This window comes from Simochromis diagramma, unplaced genomic scaffold (assembly GCF_900408965.1).
Source record: "Simochromis diagramma unplaced genomic scaffold, fSimDia1.1 OVJJ01000344.1, whole genome shotgun sequence".
Lineage (NCBI taxonomy): Eukaryota > Metazoa > Chordata > Actinopteri > Cichliformes > Cichlidae > Simochromis > Simochromis diagramma.
Genome location: NW_024387375.1, coordinates 2,408,012 through 2,429,064, shown reverse-complemented (window position 1 = coordinate 2,429,064; position 21,053 = coordinate 2,408,012). Strand labels below are relative to the sequence as shown.

At 38.7% G+C, this 21,053-nt stretch overlaps 1 protein-coding gene across 2 annotated transcripts in view; it reads left to right on the top strand.

Annotated features, from left to right (window-relative positions):
* Nucleotides 1-19,596, top strand: part of rpa1 (replication protein A1) — a 28,099-nt gene extending 8,503 nt beyond the window's left edge. For both annotated transcript variants that reach the window (XM_040008691.1, XM_040008690.1), the window contains exons 11-17: nt 101-237; nt 2,367-2,515; nt 11,202-11,331; nt 13,832-14,008; nt 15,099-15,206; nt 15,501-15,587; nt 18,846-19,596. In XM_040008691.1, the coding sequence (XP_039864625.1) occupies nt 101-237; nt 2,367-2,515; nt 11,202-11,331; nt 13,832-14,008; nt 15,099-15,206; nt 15,501-15,587; nt 18,846-18,953 (896 nt within the window). In that variant the 3' untranslated portion in view covers nt 18,954-19,596. The remainder of the gene's footprint in view (nt 1-100; nt 238-2,366; nt 2,516-11,201; nt 11,332-13,831; nt 14,009-15,098; nt 15,207-15,500; nt 15,588-18,845) is intronic.
* Nucleotides 19,597-21,053: the final 1,457 nt, after the last annotated feature.

Below are 21,053 nucleotides of genomic sequence, written 5' to 3'. Positions count from 1 at the left end.
GTGTTTTGTGCTAGATACTTGTAACTCTGCTGTAGGCTGTGAATCACAAGGATGCGGAATAGAAAAACAAATGCTCTCTGCTGTGTATATCCTTTTACAGATGTCATTGGAGTGTGCAAGAGTGTGGACGACATATCCCGCCTGACAACCAAGTCCAACCGTGAAGTGTCTAAGAGAACACTCAGTCTGATGGATATGTCTGGGAAGGTGGTGACTGTCACACTGTGGGGAGAGGAAGTGAGTATGGACTTGACAAAAAGTACAAAATGTGTAATGGAACGTGTGTCTAGAGTTTTCAAATAAGTGGTGAAAGTCATTAACAGGTTTTCAGTGCATCAACATGTTAAAGCTTTCTTCTCAGAACAATTTTCTTTCCAAAAATTAATTATTACCTGAACTAAATTTAAGCAGATGGTTTTATTCTACGTAGGAGGGATAAAAGTAGTTGGTGTAAATGATAGATACTGGTCTAAAGCTAGAGCCCAGTGACTTGTAAAGCAAATGCCTACGCTAAATCATCCTTGTGTGCAGCTTTTAATCCTTAGTTTTTGGTTAGAATTATGTCAAAAAGGCGTTGAATGAAAAAGGTTCTTCAGTGCACTCGGTGGTCACAGGTGAACAGCTCTGAGCACTGATTTAACAGTGTGCGTGTTGCGTGATAGAAGGCGATAGATTTGAAGTTATTGACTACATTTCCTGTCACTGTGTGATAAAGTAAGCGTGCTCTTGCAGTTGATTTTTACCTGTGGCTCAGAGGGACTGCGCTGAGTTCACCACCAATTCTTTTCCTCCAGACAAGAAGCAGTGTTCCCTGTATTTGTTCGACATTTACACTTTCTCCAGAGGGATTCAGAGAACTGCATAAGATGTATAGTTTATAAAGAACAATAGATTTGCCAAAAATCAAGTGTTGGAGATATTTCCCCCAATATATGAAAACTTTACTGTTGCGCTGCTCTTTCTTTGGTTTTATGAGCTGAACAGCAAGTGTGTTTATAGTTTTATCTTGTTAGAAGGCAAATTATGTTTGACATTTGATTTTTATTTATTTACTTTTTTTTTTTTACCCTGCTGCTGCCACTACTGGGGGAAATCAGACCTCTTGTAATCCTTAGTTTCTAGTTTTAAGGCAAAAACAATTTAAAGTTTATGGTAAAACTAATTGAACCATAAATGAAACCACATAACCAAAACGATAAAAATATAAAGTGGGGGTGCTGTGTAAAATGTAGATTTAAAAACATACATAAAATTATATGCAAGTCTCATAATCAAATGTTCAAACTGATAGATTAGGTGGGGGGGGGAGTCATTTTGAATTTGATAGCATCAGTATAACTCAACATCTTGACACAGGGCCATGTTTACCACTGTGTAGTGTCCTTTCTTTTTTAACAACACCACAGTCTCAGAACTGAGACCAGCTGTTGGACCTTTGGGAGAGAATCGTTGTCCCGTGTTTGTCTAATATAGGACTCTAGCTGCTTGTCAGTCCTGGGTCTTCTTTGTTGTACTTTTCTTTTTATGATGCTTCAAATGTTTTCAGTTGGTGAAATATGTGTATTGCAGGCAGGCCAGCTCAACACCAACCTTTTTCTGCTATGAAGCCATGCTGTTGTAATATCTGCAGTATGTGTTTTAGCCTAGTCTTGCTAAAATATGCAAAAAAAACAACAACAAAAAAAACAACAACAACATATATAGCACATATGTTGCTCTAAAGCCTGTATGTACCTTTCAGCATTGATGGCGTCCTCCCAGACGTGCAAGCTGCCAATTCCACAGGCACCCGTGCACCCCTATACATTCAGAGGTGCAGGTTTTTGATCTAAGTGCTGATAACAAGCTGGATGGTTCTTCTCCGCTTTAGTCCAGTGACACAGCATGCATGTTTTACAAAAAGAATTTCCAATTTAGATTCTTCTGACCACAGAACAGCTTCCCTGTTTGTCTCGGTCCATTTTAAATGAGCTTTGGCCCAGAGAAGACAGCAGCGTTTCTGAATGTTCACAAATGGCTTCTTCTTCGCGAGAGAGCTTTTAACCTTAATTTGTAAATGGCATGGCAAACTGTTCACAGACAATGATTTGAGGAAGTGTTCCTGAGCCTATGGAGTAATTCCCATGACCGTCTCATGCCTGTTTTTAATGTGGTGCCGCCGGCCTGAAGATCATGAGCATCCAATATTGATTTTCTGCCTTGTCCTTTGTGGACAGGGATTTTCTAAATCTTTTGATGAACCTCTGCCCATATTTATTTAAAACCATAAAAGATCTCTTTGTCCAAAAACACGTATATCTGATGTTGTCAGTTTGCAAAAATGAAGGAGAAAGCAAATTAAATGTTGTATTTCTTTCTTTTCGTAGGCAGAAAAGTTTGACGGATCTAGCCAACCTGTCGTTGCCATTAAGGGGGCAAAGCTTTCAGACTTTGGAGGCCGGTCACTCTCTGCATCCTTCAGCAGTACTCTTATGATCAACCCAGACATCCCTGAGGCATATAAGCTCAGAGGCTGGTAAGTAGGCTCGAGTTTCATAGATAATGCAGTGTAGAAATTGCTCATGTGTTCTTGCAATCATACAAAGTGGCTTTACAGCAAGTGTAAAATCTGGTATATATTTATTGCCATAAGGCTTTACTTATTTTTTTCACAAACTTAAAGACTGCTTCATAGATGCAGATATTGGTTACAAATAAAGAACTCTAAGGATTTAAAAGGCAGCTTGCATTTCCCAAGTTGTAAGAGTACATACACTGATTCTCATTATCAAGATTAGTTTTCCCCCATTAGCCACAATTTGGGGGTTGCTTCAGTGAAGCATTAGATATAAATGGAAATCATATTTAATCTATGAAAATGTGTCTTTTGCTCTTCTAATCGCCTTTCAGAAGAAATGAAATCCCGACTCATTTCTGTGTGATTATGTTGATTGTAGCATTTTTTTTTCTCTTGTTGTGTGCGTGTGTTTGCGTGGCTATGGTGTGTGTATATGTATGTTGTTTGTGTGTGTTTTCACTTGAACACATACAGTTATGTGGAAATTAGCCATAAAGTCTTTGTCTTCATGGCTCTTTCTGCACATGTGGTCATGTGTGTTGACGCTTAGCTGAATTTATTAAGAGGTGGATGCTGAGTTATAGAACAGTATGCTGACAATATGTCTGTGAAGGTTCTCAGTCATCCAGGTCATCGTAGTCAAAGGAGCTTGGAAAGAAAAGCGTCTGGACTTTAAGTTGCTTGAAGACGTTTCACCTCTCATCCGAGAAGCTTCTTCAGTTCTAAGGTCAAATGGTGGGGAGTCCCAGATTTAAACCTAGTGGGAGTTTCCCCCCACAGAGGGACAAAAGGACCCCCTGATGCTCCTCTAATTGCCTGAGCCAAGGTGTGAAACTGGGTGTAGGTATGATAAGGTGGGGCCAGGTTTCACCCGAAACCCTGGCTGATTGGGACCCACACCCATTTTCACACCTTGGCTCAGGCGATTAGAGGATCATCCGGAGGTCCTTTTGTCCCTCTGTGGGGGGAATACTCCCACTAGGTTTAAATCTGGGACTCTCCACCATTTGACCTTTGAACTGAAGAAGCTTCTCAGATGAGAGGTGAAACGTCTTCAAGCAACTTAAAGAAGTCCAGACGCTTTTCTTTGCAAGCTCCTTTGAGTATGCTGACAAGTTTACAACATTTTTTTTAATTTTTTTTTTTTTTTTTTTTGGCGCTTTTTGTGCCAGGTTTTCAATTATCCCCTAGTGTTCAACGTGACCTGAAATAGCCGTGCACTTTGTGCGAGACGTGAGGTGGGTAGTATTTTTATAGGCTGCGCGTTAGTTTGTGTTTCGATTGCACATGATTGATACATGAGGCAGTCCTCACATGGACTAAAGAGGGTGGTACTTAACCTTACTCTTGCACTGTGGCGCACTAATGGATCTGTCCTCTGTATTGATCCTGCTTAAGCAGGCTGTGTCTGACCCCTCCTCACTGACATGAAGGCAAATGTCTATGTTTGTGAGTGGAGGGCCAATCGATTGTATCCAAAGGGTTTTGTTTATTTACCTTCCAATACCAGTGTCTGCTCTACGCTAAGAAATAAGACACTAAACAGTTGAAATTTATTTTGTGACAAGTCGGCGTAATCTTTTCTTCTGCCGTATAAAATGTGACTGGGTATTTATACTCGGGACCTGATCTGCATAATCGGAGCAGTGAAATGTGACTCTCCTTTGCAGGTGAGAAGGCAGCAGACGATAAATTATGCTCAAAGTGGCTTTTTAATCTAATGTATAGGGTGATGGTAATTTCTTTATGATAGTTTTTGAACAGCCGCTGGCTTCTCTGAATATTTTAGATCTCATTTCTCAGAATGCCAACTACACTGAACTTCTCTGAAGTTGAGCATCATCAGGACCACTCTGGGGTCCTACGCTTTCTTTTACTTGTACACCATGAAGTCCTTAATCGCATTTCCAGACCCTTGCAGCAGACTTTATACACTTACTACATTCTCTCTTCCCTTCTCACGAATGGAAAATGCCAATCCTGACTCATTTGTCAAATGAAAAGCATTGACAAGCATTGGTAGACAGTACCATTACATAGCTTATCTGAAAATGTAGCCTTAACTGTCTAAAGCTGTGAAGATGAAAATAATTGCTTGTTATATTTATATGATATATTTGTAAAGGCTATATCCAAAATTATATCTAGGTAACATGAGAAGAAATTTCTCTTGTACCACTGATTGCTGTGAAACGTGTAACATGGATTTTGTGCTGTTGATAAACTTGGGCCATGGTTACAGACTGTGTTTCTCTCTTTCTGTAAGCTGAGACATGAAATTCACAAACAGAGATAAGGGAAGGAAAAACAATTAAACTCTAAATTAATCTTTTGATAATTATGTTTTTTTCTAATCTCGCACAGAAGAGAATCCGAAGTGTTCTCTCCATCAGCCAAAAAAAAAATCTTTTAAATGTGCCAAGGCTGCTGAAACATCACTGTTTTACTCCTGCAGAGGCATCTTAATTTGATTGTGTTTTGGCGCAGACCTTTGGGACCTTCTCAAATGAATAGTCTATCCTTGGTGAGCTGTTGTCTCAAACTCATGCAGCATATTAGCAGTGCTGCTCAGTGCTTGCCAGTGGTCTTATATAGAAAGCTGAGTAGCATTCCTTTGGCACACTAATTAATCTGGGAGAGGCAAAAATACAGTTTAGGGCATATGTATTTGAATATTGACAGTTTTTATTTTCCATGTTTACCAAAATACATTCAAGCTAGTTACATAAAGTCATCTGTAGCTTGAAGCTACAGATGACTTTAAGCTTGAATTTAAGGGCATTCACATCCCAATTAGACGACAAGTTAAGCAATTAAAGTTCTTTAATGAGAAACCTTAGGGTTTTCAGGTGACCAAAAGTAATTGGACAACTGTTACAAAGGCCATTTATAGGCAAGTTTGGTGTGTTCCTTCATTAAACATGTAAAAGGATTAGATTTTATTCCATGTGTTCCAAGCTGTGTTACAGTGAGCCCAAAAAATGTCAAACTCGGGAGAGATCTGGCAAGACGGCTACCAAATTGACAGTCAAGTAGACTTTGCCAGGCTTACTAGCAAATATGTTTATTTTGGCCCCTCAATGTCTACAGTGAGGACAACAGTGGTGAAAACAGAACACTTAATTTATCTGCATAACAGTAGACTACTTATAAATAGAAGACCTCATACAAATAAAAACCTTTCACAAGATCGAAACCAGTCGTCAATTTGGTAACAGTAAGGTCAGGTAAGACTGCTTTAAATAAACTAGAATTGTCTTAAACCAGAATGATGGTACAAGACTATGAAGAGGACCTGGAAGTGCTCACGATCTAATGTGCACAGCATCTTCTGTAAAACATGGTAGAGCAGTGAGATGCATGGGAATGTTTGGCTTCCTGTGGGACTAGGGTCACTAGTGTTTCTCAGTGATGTAACAGAAGACCAAATGCCTTAGAAGTATGAAGTATATAAAGATCCACTGTCTGCTCATTACAGATGGGCATTAACTCAAAAAGTAATGTTAACATAACCTAAGAGCTTTTGAAGTCGCAACTAGGCAGAAATCTCCAGGACTGAAAAATGAAGCCAACATGCAGTGCCAAAAATCACAGCCCCTCTACTGGCCACTTGAAGCTGAATCCCCATAGTCCCATGTTAAAATGCCCAAGTTTAAGGCATTAAAATGCACATTTACAGTCTACCACAGACAACTTTTTTTTTTTCATAAAATGCTACTATTATATTAGCTTACTTAAAACTAACAAGAACATGCTGTTTACGTATCTCTGTGAACAGTTTATATGACAAGATTTTGGGGAATAGTTTTTTAGTAACAGGCGAAAAGTTAAGTGCTTCAATAAGTTAAGTTATATAAATCTAAATAAAATAAAAATGCATTATGACAAAAAAAGTGTGTTCACTGTAAGCTTATTTGGTCTAAAGCGGCACTTTTGCGATGACGAGGTTTCCAGCCGTCTATAATTCCCAAGAATCACAGCATCTCCAAAGTATTGGTCAGAATTTAATCTTACTTACTTACGTAATTGGTCTTCACCCAGATTGGGCCATTTTATGGGAAATAACCTTAGAATTGTGATGAATTGTGAGTCGGATAAGCTCCTTTAAAGCAGAGTCCAAACCAGTGGGTGATGGCACTGTGGCTACATCCATCCTTTATATACTGGTCTATAATCTCAGACCAGTCAAGCAGCATTGGGCAGAAAGACCAATACACAGCAAAAACAAATGAAGACCACTACAGTGAAAAGCCTGGCGAAGCATCACAAAGCAAACCCATCCTTTGATGTTCACGTTATTGACTACAGGCAGTCATTGCCCGCAAATGACTCTTGACAAAGTACTGAAATTGAGTAGTTTATTTATGATTATATGAATTTCTTATGGTAACAGAGGGTTTCATATATTTTGGTTAACCCTTTGAATTAAAGCTGAATTGCAGCTGTTTCTTCTAAACTCTATTGGTGATTAAAAAGACAAAAAAATATCCCTGTTAAAACATTTCATGACCTTGCTGTAGAATTCATTTATTTTAGTAACAATCCAGCACTAATATTCTTGGCCTTCTGTTAGTCTTAGATGTTTGTACCTTGTTCTGAGACATCAGAGTGAAGGCCTACGCCCTTTGCAGGAATCTTCAGAATCAGACTTCACATTAGCATTTTTTTTGTATCTAAATGTGAAGTTTTGGTTGTCCATTAGGTGGCAACAGCACATTTAGATCGCCTTCCTGTCTTTTCCTAAAATGTCAGGTGGTGTAGTCCCTGTTCTGACATTTTTGTCAGGTTTATACTCATTTTTTTAAGCTGTCAACCTCAGACATTTGTCATCAGCTCATTTAGTCACAGTCCAAACTGACATTTTCTGTCTTGCATATTGTGACTACAGCATTTGGATTTGTGCATAGCGCATATGTAATTATGCAAACAAATTTGAGCACAGTTGTGTGGAGAACATGATCTGTCATTGAATTGACTGTTATGTTACCTTAATCTTTAACTGTGCTGTATTGATTTGATTTAAAAACAAAAAAAGTAAAATATGTTGCTTGAAAAATTACACTTTATGGGTACAGGTACTCAAATTTAATGTCTATTTGTCATCTGATAACAATCTGAATACTTTACGTAAAAATCCACAGGTCAGCCTGGAGTAGGGCTGCCACAAACGATTATTTTGATAGTCGACTAGTCACCAATTATTTTTGCAATTAGTCGACTAATCAGATCATGCATCCATTGGACGTACAATGTACAGCTTATTGCACCAGCAGCATCTGCTCTTATATAACTATCATTAGCTTACAGCTTTAAGTGGTTAAGGTATGTGCTCACTAAAAACAAAGACAAGATGGTAGTTTATTACATTTTAATGAAATTTGCAGATTGTCTCTGTGAGTTTAATAAACTCAGCTGTCTGCTCCTTGCTATCTAAAATATAACAGGACACCGGAGTATATTCTCGAGCATCTCACACTTCTGATAATCAGTTGTCTGCTTGACGTTTATTCAGCTGTGTAAAAAGCCAAACAGATTTACTCAGGAACAAATAAAATACTAAAAAAGCCAAACAATAACATTTTTAAGTTATCTAAGTGACCTATATATCATGTTTAACCTGAGTAGCGAAAGACTGCGGTGGGTTTTAAAACAATTTGCTGGGAGTCCGGTGTTCTCACCGGCTCTAGTGAGCCTTGAACCCCGGCTAGCTATTGAGCTAGTGGGTAACAGACATCTCCGAAAATGTCGGAGCGCTTTTGAAAATATGTGGTGTCTTGATAAACTGAACAGATATTTGAGGTTTACACAGCTACATTCTCTCCTGAAAATATGTTAAATGTTTATTTTGTGACCCAGAAAGAATAATAAGAGTAATATTAAAACTAACTAGTTGCCGCCATTGTTGGAAACTGAGCTGGGCCGCGCTATGAATTCTGGGATAGGTTGGGCCACGAAGTATACACCCGGACCCATCCTTCAAATCTGGGGAAATGAAGGGCGCATTTGTCGGAGTCTTCGAATTTGGACAGTCTTTGTCGTGTCGCTGTAACGTAATCGGCCTACAAATGCGGGCACCGGAGGATGCGGTTCCCGAATTTGGACACAGACTACGATACCGGACACTGCTTCTTCTTCTTCGGGGTTTAACGGCAGCTGGCATCCTTGTACATGCAGTGCTGCCATCTTCTGTTTCAGTCCGTTATTACACTCTTAAATTCTACTATTTATTCCTGCGTCTTTTGGGATCTTACAAAGCTTCAAACGACGTGTCAACTATTAAATTAGTAGTCAACGATTTTGATAGTCGACGTAATCGTGACTAGTCGACTAATCGTGGCATCCCTAGGCTGGAGCCTAGTCTTCTATCATTACTTCATGTCCCTTTATCTGACATGTCCCCATTCCTGTACAGTGACACTTGACATGTCTGTGTTATGCACATTCATGCGTCTGCCAACCTCCAGCCAGATACCATGGTGTTCTTGTCTTACTGAAACCACTCTGCTCCAGGCCTGGATCTTTCCACTCTCACTTGTCTGTTGCACATTTTCTGCCAGACCGAATTTGCCCTCTTTTTGTGTTCTTTATCACAACCACTACTTTTTGTGAGCCATTTCTGTTTCCTGCAGCAGATTTTCTTTTTTTAAAATGAATTCGGTCACTATTTTCTTCTGGGTATCTGTCTATCAGGTTACCAGAGAAGCCATGTGAAGTCTTGCTATTCTGCAGTTTTTTCTTTTCTTAAATAGTGTGTATTTGCCTTCTCTGGCGATAATTTCTTTAGAGACATTAATTCATGCCAAGGAATGCCATCTGTTTTGTCATTTGATTGGTTCAGGGGAAGCTCCTGATTGGATGCAGACAGAATTGGGTACACTGGTGAGGAAATTGGTGCCACTTTAAGGAATTGTTTACATTTGTTAGGAGGAGCTGGAAATCGACAACCTGTGTTTCGCTTGGGCCACAGTGTAAAATGTTAATGGGGATATTTTCTATTAGTCATGCTTGTCAGGAGCACAGCAAGTTCTCCCTGTATTTACAACCTGGCCTTGCCATTGTACGCTGCTCTGCCTTGTGGCCAACAGATTACTAAGCTGTATTGATCTTGGTGGCAGTTTTAAACTGCTTCCCCCCCCCCCCCCCACAAGTGCATTTTACCCTCATCCGTCTTCTCAGTCTACCTTGCCTTTTTTCTCCTATTGTCTTCCTTGAATTACCGGGAACACTAGATGAAAATGGGTTTCTGATATCACCGTAACAGCCCTGACCCTGGCCAGCTCATCAGTCCCTCTGCTGTTGATTCATTTCACAAGCCTCTCAGCCTGCCTTCCCCTCAGATGAGCCGTCCCTGCTTTGACAAACACAAACGGATTCTCTGCACAACAATATTTTTTTTTTTTTTTTTTTTTTTTTTTTAAACTCAACTGTTAAATAGACAGCCTGCATTCTGTTGATAGTCATGTGAACAGCAGCGTATTGTGCCTCCTGCCTGGGTTGGGATGTGTTAAAATGAATGTTGCAGTCTATAAGTGGGCTTCTGCACAGCAGTGTTGTGACGAGTCGAAATATGTTACATATAATTTTATCAACTTACCATGGTGCATTTACTTAAGGGAAGACCACAGATTGTACACATCAACATGTTTTTCCATAACTGCATATGTATAAAGCTTTTCATGCCTCCAGAGGGAGCTACACAAAAATCTTATAAAGCACTACAAATTATGTCACTTTTCAGGCTGAAGACTGTTGTAAAGACCCCTAATGATTCCTTATTTGGTGTGTAGACCAAAGGTTATCTTTTTTTTTTTTTTTTTTTTTTTTTTTTCTCTCTCCCCCCAGCTGAAAGTGCTCTTATGAAAAAGCCTGGTTGCGAATGCCTGAGAGTCCCTTGGAGACTCTGCACTAGCAGTATTAACTTTTTGACTGTTATTCAGCACCTTTACAAGTGTGATGTGATGGTTGGTTGGTATTGAATGTGTCCTGCCAGTCCTCCACTATGAAAGCTGAATGTATTTTGGCTATTGGAAATCAGAAAAAACGGCAAATGCCCAGTGCTGAAAAGATGCTCAACACCTTGTCACGGCACTGACGTTTTTAGAATCTGTAAAAAATGCGCCGCTCCCATTTCAAACTGTAAAAATGCTTTCCAGCTTAGGGGCAAAAGCCTTTGATGTATTAGTGGAGTGATCAAACTGTCCATTAGAGAGAATTGCATAGAATAAAATATGAGCTCTGATATTATCAATTATAGTTTTTCTTTTACTTTTACTGTCATATAATTCAGGAATCTAGTGAATGTAATAAAAAGATATACTTAACACAGAGCTTTTATCATAAAATCAGTGACAGAAAATTAAATGACAGCTATTTATATCATCAAATAAGCCATTTTTATTTAAACTGGAAACATTTGTTTGTCAAATGTGAAAATGCTTTGTTTGTCTTGGTCCTTTGTGAGTGAATTTATAATGAGTTAGCTTTGAACTATTAGTCTGACAAAATGAGCAATACACATTTTAATCACTTTTGCAAATTTGTAGTCCAAACAATTAACTAAAGAATAATCGAGAGCTTAATCAGTAATAAAACCATTTATTCGGGTCAAATCAGCAGTAACTGGTATTTGCTGTATTCTACACAGGTATGACAAGGAGGGGCACGCTATGGATGGACAGTCTCTGACAGAGGTGAAAGGTGGCAGCGGGGGAGGAAACACCAACTGGAAGTCTCTATCTGACGTTAAGACTGAGCATCTGGGACACGGAGACAAGGTACACACACGCACGGCTTTGTGTTGACACGCTTGAACATTAAAGATATGGTAACCCCAATATTGTTATTCAAGGTTGCCTCTTTGAAGATATTCAAGGACACACTGAAAGGCCGCTGTTGAATCCCAAACAATAAATATGAAATGCTCGCAGTCAAAATGCATTTGTTATTAAAAATCCAAGGTGCATGCTGCATTTCTGTATAGGCTTCTGTATTGTAGCTTTTACTTCTAGCTCTGCTTTGCAAACCTGAAGCAAAAAGGTTTTGGAATCAGCGTTGTATAAAAGCACTGCACCAACACGTATGTGCGCTTAAAACCGAATCCTACTAAAGTTCTTAATCCTAATGCAATATAATACATTTCCTTGTGGGTGTCCCCTCCATAGCCCTGTTGTATGTTCTTGGTGAAAGTCACATTTAATTCTAGTACTGATTAGATTCTACATTGGTTTTATTCTTTGCCCATTTGTAATGTAATTCCTTGCCCTCAAATAAGTAAAGTAATATATGTTCAATTTCCTCGTTTTTTCATCAGTGCTGTTGAGGGAAATGGAGCTCAGTGAGGTGTATAAATTCTCCAAAATGGATAATGTGACCTGTGCTGAGATCTTAATTTGTGTAGTTTAACATAATTTAACACATTAGTAATCATCACAGTATGATGAAAACGCCCCATAAAACTGGGACAATTAATAGATGCAAGCAGTTATGAGGGGATCAATGAGAACAAGTTTGAGGCTGTAAGGATTGATATTCTGGCTACGTGGAAGCTTAGGAAAGCAAAGAAATGCTTCAGACAAAGTACAGGAGTGAGACTGTTAAGTAAAATATACTTTGTTTAAGGAGTAATTGTGTTTTAAATAGTGAGCATAACAGTCAAACATCTACTGTGCTGAGATGAATGATTTCAAATTACAAATAACGCTATTGGTTAGCAGTGGTTTACACATTTGCCTCACAAGCAGAAGAGCTCCGGTTCGATCCCAGTAGGAGACGAGATCCCTTTTGTGTCCTGTCTGGAAGGGCATTGAGGATCTGCCAAAACATGAGGAGCTACTTACTGTGGTGACCCCTTGTGATTAAGGGTGCAGCTGAAAGTATCTGTTCCTTCTTCTTCATCCATCAACGCAACTTGTCGATGGATTTAATCTTTCTAACATTTTTAACACAAATCTTCAGCCAATTTCAGGTGAATTTCTTTTGCCATTGGACACATGATGAGGCTCGGTTTTGACAAATGAGGTTAGTCCGGTCTTTAACCCTCTGAGGCATCCTATACATAAGGGCATGGGGTCAGGCTTTCAAGGCCGCACCCAGAGAACTTTGTTGCAATTAATTGTTGCCGTCACAAAGTCTTTGTGTGCCACAACCTCAAGTTTCCACATTGCCTCTCTGCCCTTTCTGACAGCAAGTGGTCACCCTCCACTTGTTGGCTTGACATCCCATTTGTAAAAGCCAGTGACAGGGCCAAAAAAACAAGTTCTTCTGCCCTGTTCCTACTGGTCTGTCACACGTTAATTAAAGAGGTATTTACTTGATTAATTGGAGCTCTTGGAAAACTAGTAGAGGTTGGTGTCAGGGTTATTTTTTTTGCTCAATCAAAATAGTCAAGGGTTTAAAAAAGAAAGCTTAGACATTTGCTGTGTGTTGAAACAAGATTTGTTTCCCCTGTATTTTCTCCCTGTCATTTACCTCATTCCTAAGGGCAAGTGACATTGAGTAACAATTGTCCTTGAGCTGGAAGTTAATTGAGGTGATTGTATGTCATGTAATAGCCATGGTCAGTATGAACAGAAGAGCAGTTTAAAAATCATATTTTTATTGCACTTTGCTCTTGTTTGTATTTAAGTTAACCAAGTTATTACAGACATTTTCATGGTTTTCTGACATCTGACTTGAACATTATCAGACATGGAAGGTCAGTTGCTTTGCCAAGGCACAGTTATTCATCCTTCATCAAACCGTGGAAAAGCCAGACTTATGTTATGACAGGCTATTCTGAGGTTAGTATGAGGTGGGAGACTCTCCAAAAACAGTCAGCTTTTGGACTGCAACAAAGACGGAGAATAAAGGGACAACTAGAAACTAGAACTGTCAGGAGATTTGTTTCCATCGACTATGGCAAATGTCACTTGGTTGATGTTTTCCATGACAACAAAAAACTTCCTGGAAGCTGTTTACATGCAGCATGTTTCTCAAGTTTGAATCCGTGGAAAAGCAGCAGCTCCCTCAATAGTTGGCATTTGTGTTGCCATTAGCATTCTGGTTGGCAGTGTTGGTTATGCATCTGCTCCTTAAATGATAATAAGTTTATTTCTGACTATTCGCATATATCACTGCATAGTCCCAAAAATGCCATCTTAATATTAATTTTATCCTGTTTCTATTTTGGTTTGCATTAGTCAACATCCACAACACAAAGGTCACGAGAGTGAGACGTGATGAGTATGTCACAGTTACAATGTTTATACTTTTTTTTTTTTTGGGTCTTTTGTTTAGGCTGACTACTACACCTGCGTAGCTACGATTGTGTTTCTGCGCAAGGAAAACTGTCTTTATCAGGCCTGCCCGAGCCAAGACTGCAACAAAAAAGTGGTTGACCAGCAGAATGGCATGTTTCGGTGTGAGAAGTGTGACAAAGAATTCCCCAACTTCAAGTACCGCCTCATCCTCTCTGTAAGTGATTCAGCGTGGGTCCCCCCAAAAGCTTCTGGCCGTCTTTTCTTTCTTTCTTTTTCTTAAGCTATGGCATCCACTTGCAGAAACATATATGCCCATGCACACATTGAAAGACCGTTTTCGTTGAATCCTGAGTCAATGATTCTTCGAATACGTCTAATAAATAATTTAATAATACATCTAATAAACTACCAGGCATCAGATTGGTGAAGATTTTGTAAATTACATGTCATGTACAAGGAGGAGAACAGTGCAATGCAAAAGACTGCTACAACTGTCACGAAGGTCTATCTGTAGCTCGACTGCAAAAAAAGTATTAAATCACTTCTAATATGAAGTCCACTAACTAAAACTAGCACGACACAAGTCTGCCACAACTGTGCACAGTCATTTAAAAGCGAGCTTCAAAGAACAATCAAATTGCTTCCAGCGAAAATGTTGTAGCTTTTTTTTTTTTTTTTTTTTTTTAAAGCCCATCCCTACCTTTATATTGCCTATTATATCCTGGGGCTCAATCCCATCCACCCCTTTTATGGCTCTGTCTCTGTGTTTAAACATATTCCCAATCTGCTCTTTGTGATTAAATTTAGCAGTTTGCATTCTGCAGTTTCTGTGACGCAGTGTAATGAAGACACATGTTGTATTCCCATTTTGCGTGGTTAGTTACGTTGGGTTAATTGCAGCAGCTTTTCCCATCGGCATTAACATTTTACACAAAACACAGACATGAATGCAAACAAACTGCATTTTTAAGTAAGACAAAAACTCAGTGAGCAACAAGCAGTGAGAGGCATGCATCTGAAATAGGTGGGTTTTGTTTCGTACCACTCACCAGTTGACTTATTATTATTATTATTATTATTATTATTATTATTATTATTATTATTATTATTATTATTATTCACAAGCTTTAGCTTAACCTGTGTGCGTGCGCTTTTGTGTGTTTGTGTCACACTTGCCGGGAGTACATAGGCTATCCACTAACTGTTATATCAAACAAACACCCTTTCACAAAATGTAAGCCAGGCTACTCTGGTCAATAGTTGTTTATGCATTTAACTTTTTTCCCCCCTTTATTATCCGTCAGGCCAACATTGCAGATTATGGGGACAACCAGTGGGTGACTTGCTTCCAGGAGAGTGCAGAGGCTATCCTGGGCCAGAATGCAGCTTACCTGGGGCAGCTCAAGGACTCGGTGAGGCTTTCTCTGCTGAATGTAATACTTTCCTCAGGGAACGACCAGGGCAGAGCTAAACTTTAAGCTTCTTGCTCCCCAAACATGCACACACATACGTGTCTGTAGACAAATGCAAATATGTCTGAAACCTGTGGTGCTTTGTTTCTTCTATTTATAATTACTTAGAAAAATCAAAGCTTTTTGTTTGTTTATTTGTTTTGTCAGACACGTACTTTCCTTTGCACTCAAGACTGTTTGATGAAACTGGCTTTTGATTAAAGGATTATATCTGAATTTTTATTTAAAATTCAGAATGAAGCTGCCTTCGATGAGGTCTTCCAGCATGCCAACTTCAACACTTTTGTCTTCCGCAACAGAGTGAAGCTGGAAACGTATAATGTAAGTAAAAATTTTGTGGTAGTGTGATAAAATGCCCAGGGTTTTGTCGCTGCAGCACAGTGTCAGACAGACCACATGCATTTAGAGAGAGAAAAAGAAATCTTGAGAAAAATGAGGCCGTGTCTCTGCGTCCCTGAACTACTGAAACTTCACAGCGGGAACATAAGAGGTTCTGGTTGTTTTTGTTGTTGTTCTTTTTAACATGGGAGAGTTTTCCCATTTTGACTGGCAGAACTGCGTCTTAAAAAAAAAAAAAGCCGTCAGTGTTTGTCCTGGGATGCTGCTCATTTTCAGTGGCTTTGTGAAGGATGCACACACAGATTAGCTGCGGTCAGTATTTCCTGTAGGCCACACAGATAGAGGTTTGTTTTGAGGGAAGCACATAAAAGAATTGATTGGGCTGGGACTCTGAGCAGGAAGTCTGGAGCCAAGCCAGAGACTGCATCCGCCTTCAACACACAAAAAAGGGCCACTGTGTCTGTCACATTCAGCTCAGCATCCTAACTGCCAGTGGCACTGCTACAAGCATGTATTGGCTTCTGTCTCCAAACCCCATATTCCTTCAACAGAGACACCTGCAACCCCTCTTTGAGTTTATTTTCTACTTCTCAGTGCTACAATCCAGCCATTGTGTCATGCTCTCGCACATTGTTGTGTACTTTGATTTATAGGCTTGATGTGGGACAAAGCAGGTTCTTAACAGTTGATAACAGTCCGCTGTAACACAGTGTGACTTGCATATTGACCGGACCCCTGTAAAGAGCATCATCAGAATATTTCAGGGAATTACACTCTTCGTTTTAACTGAATGAAGTTCCCCCGTAAGGAGTGTAATAAAATTACCTTCTGTAATGCCAGTAAGACAGTGAAACACACCATCAGCACATTTTAAAGGTCAGTCTAGCTATATCACATGTTAGAATAGAATCCATCACATTTTTAGCCAAATACACAGATGCGATGCAGTGCAATTATTCAAATTAAACCTAAGAAGGTAATTAAGCACTGGCAATTTAGATAATTATTGGATTATTTCAGCAATAAGGACTTCAGTATCGTTGCCATCATATCCTTTGTATTTTATAATGCTGGTTACAGAAAATGAAAAGTTTCATGTCATACTGTAGGAAAATGTGATCCTTCCCCATTTTATTGCTATTTTTTATTACATCTTTCTCCTTTTATTTTTATATATTTTTTTTAACTGGTACAAAATTATTTTTTAAAAAATGTATATGTACAACAAAGTAGAGCGCCTTCTCTGATTATCACACTATTTAATGGTTGTACAGTTAAAACAGTTTGAAGGAGATATGTTTGGAATTAACGATGCAAACAAACTCAAATTAGAATGAAACTCATACTAAAATAAAAAACAGAGTTGTGGGATGTTGCTGGTGTCAAAGTCAAAACCTGAGGTTGCCATTATTAATCTCATTGAACTACATTTCTATGCATAAGGTCTTAAATAAATGATATTGTCCTTTTAAGCGCAGTATGGGGGCTGTGTAATACTATGATTAATTGGTGAAACTTAATTATATTTATCATGCAAAAAAATGTTATGCATAATTTAATTTAATGTAAATCTGTAGATTAAATACTTTGATCAATTGTTTATTTGACCTCATAAATATTTCAAGTCAGTACTTGACCTTTTACTTGCCTGGAACCAAGTAGCTCTAGAGTTTTTATTGTAGCTTTTCTCCCACATTGATCACTACTATTCCAGTTTTAAATAGAAATAGCTGGATTTGAAGGGATATCTCCCTTATTTTGCCCTTAAGAGTTCTGTCTGATGGGATGTGGCCATCTCTTATCACACACTTTGGGGCTTTAGTGCAAGGTGAGGGGTGTGAGTTTAGAGAGGAGCGAAGTGGTTTCTGGCACTGATTGGTCTGAGCACAGCAGGCTTTTTACTCCACCACCACAGATGAGTTGCACTCATCCAGTTTTCCAGTCTGGAAGGAACTACTGGTATGACACTGTGCCAGGATAAACAGACTGTATATAAATTGACATATCTACCATGATGTCAACTGTTGGTAGTTGAAGTTCAGTCTGTCACCTGAGGGACACTGCATGCACATAGTAAAAACTTGCCAATCACAAAGTAGCCCTGGAGTAAAGCAAATGAATTGCCCAGTCTTGCACTATGTGAGACTGCGTGACTCTTATGGGGACAAAAAAAGAGTTAATGTTGTAATAAATAGGACTGAAGTCTTTCTAGGAAAGCATTTACTGGGGTTGTAGGTGAGCAGTGCACTTGTTGTCCTATAGTAATCTCTACACAGTACATGACTTTTCTCCTAGCCAGATGAGTCGCCCCTGCTGGTCTTTGGAGAGAGTGAAGGTTTTACACACTTTGCATTGGTTTTAAGAGTGGAAAGCTGTGTCCACCTTTTTATGTGGGATACGTGGACTGTGTTCATTAGCCTTCGATTTTTGTTACAGTTTAGGCAGAACTGGTACAACTGCTTTGTGTTTAATTGATGAACTTTACTTTTCGTGATAATTAAATAAAACGCCCATATTTATATCTGAACGTCTTGCTTTTAGCATTTGTGAAATTTGGCCTTCCTGTGCTAAAATGTGCACCGTGCAGGGCTCCGCTAGGTCTTCTGCCCTGATTCTAACATCAATTTCCATTCATATGATTAAATTTGAGCAGTTTGAGGTTGCTTTATATTTGTCTGCATATTTCACTTACAAAAAAAACCAAGCATTAAGATCTAAAATGATTTATTTTTTCTTAAAGAATTGGGTTCATATCAAAAGAAAAATGGTTTACATTTCACCCACTTAAGCAACAGATGATCAGCGGAGACAAAAGGAGTGTAACTACTGTTTAAATGCAGAGAGTAATAGCCCTGGTAGAACGGCCTTCCCCTGTCTAGACAGCTATGGAGATGTCTAAGGCTTTAAATGTTCGACTCTGTCTTTCATTGGTAATTAATTATATTACATAATGATTTTTAGTCGTTAGCAAAATCTTGTTGAAAACATTTACCATGGGATAAATGCCAAAGTCCAAATGGCTCTATATATTTATACAGCCATTTGGAGATATATCTGTCTATATCGATATAGACAGATATATATCGATATCTGTCTGTCTTTGTTGTATAGATGGATATCTATATATGATATAGAGAAATGGAGATATATATATATGTGTATACATACATACATCTATCTGTTGGACTTGATTTTTTTTTTATGCCATTTCTCATATGAATGTCATTTTCTTTCTGACAGGATGAATCGAGGATTAAAGCTACAGTGATGGATGTAAAGCCTGTTGATCATAAAGAGTATAGCAAGAGGTTGATCCTGAACATAAGGAAACTGGCGGCTAACCACTAGGAACCTTTGACAAGTGTTCTAGTTTTGTTTGTCCTTGCAAATCTTTCATTTTCTGTACAAAAAAAGGCTGTCACTGTGTTGTAGTTTTTGCTTACCAATCAGCTAGGTCAAAATGATCTTTTGGTACTCTTTGTCCTTTTGTCATGATCATATAAAAGAGGATTTTCTTTTCTTTCTTTTTTTTTTTTTTGTTATTATGTGAAGTCAGAGGAGAGAGTGGGTCAGTAAGGCACAAAAGAAGAAATCACCACAGTGTCTGTTTTAAGTAAGCCACCTGTTTATGTGTATACTGTGGTCATGTGGAGGTGGTAGCTGCTTTTAAGCAGAAAACCAGCAAAGTAGCAAGCACTCCTTTTCACCCTCTGACGTGCACTTAGAATGGCAGGGCTGGACCTGCACATGCCAGATAAGACCATTTGCTTTCCCACTCTTTCATTTTTTATTTTATTTTTTCCTCCGACTCTCACATACTTGCAAAACATAAGCACATACACACATGTACAGTGTGGGCCTAATGGGAAATGTACTACGTTCTGTTTTGTGTTAAGTAGAGACATATTTGTGTCCACTGTGTGTTTCACAGATTCTGTAGTTTTGTTTATTTGTGATAATTATCAGTCTGAATAAAGATATTTGTAATCACGTTAAAAAAAAAAGTGTATTCCTGTTAAGTGATGCGCATAATTAATGCAAAACAATGGTGCTTGGAACACCTGATCCTGGGCTGAACCCCCCCCCATTTTTCTCTTGGGGTTTTTTTTTTTTTTTTTTTTTTTTTTTTAAAAAAAGTAAACATCAATAACGTGTGCGCCCCCAGTGTGCATTCAGGGGATTTATGCGAGAGCTGGTGCACAATGCCCTCAATCTCCAAAGGTTTTGCTCAGATGTGCAACAGATTCCCTGCAAACTTCACTTTCATGTTCTATTAAAGCAGAACATCAGTGAGGCTGCACCTTCCCATTTTTCTTGTGATAACATCTAGTTTCTGTTGATCGTTTCTGTTGCCTGTAGTGTGTTGAAATGGATTCGACCTGTCTTTAAATGGTAAGGAAAGGTAAGTTTTACTTGGAGGGGAAACATGCTTGGAGACATGGATTAGGTTTACTATAACCAGACCCCTCCATTTCTTTCCAGGTAGCCTTTTTTTTTTTTTTTTTAAACTATTCCTTTTCATTTCAGTTATTAGTGCTTTTCTAGATGTTGCAGTACATTCAGAGTATTTTCAGAGCAACACAACTTGGATGTAGCGTCAGATGGTGTCAAATATAGACGTTAATGCTTTATTCTGTTTAGTCTACCAAACACAAAGACATTGGGGCTTTTAAGGCATCCAAACTGATTTTTGTTTTTTATTCATGTGCTTGTACACTACTGTTGAGGATGAGGTTTGTAGGTCTTGCAGCATCTCTGGGGACTTTGTTGTGGTGAGGTGGCATTGTCCTTGTTTACATCTGCTGCCCCATAAGCTTTTGTGAAAAAGGAGAACTTGTTATGTTATTGGCTAAAGTAAAATAACCAGGTAATTTAATTCTCACACCTGTTTTCAAGTTGAGATGATTACATAGTTCCAGGCAAAAAAACAAAACACAAAACATCGTAATCTGTTTATAATTGGATTTCTTACTTGTTAGACTGATAACACAAAGTGGACTGAATTAGATTTGTTACCCAAGAATAAGCTGCAGTTGCAGCTTTATTAGCAATGGGTGAGTATGGCTGGGCAAAATGTTTGTGACCGATAATCAGTCAAAAGACCCATTTCTGGTTCGAACAGCTCCATCGGGCACAGTTTAAAAAGTTTTAAAATGGCGAGATGGAGCATCAGCGTAGTTCACGGCTTTCTCCCCAGGACTCTGTACAGTACACTGAAAATGTAAGTTTGTACCAGATATAAATTTGAGCTTAGCACCCCAAAGATAATTGCATTTAAATAATTAACCTACCTACTGACTGTTTGGCAAAAGCAACAACTTAATTTCAATCACAAAATGTTTTTAGTTAATCTCTATCATGCAGTGTGCAAAAAGCAAATTGCTGAGAGTAATGATCCCAGCAACTGGTCTTGTTCAATTCCCTGGAGACGCCTTGAATAATAGAGCA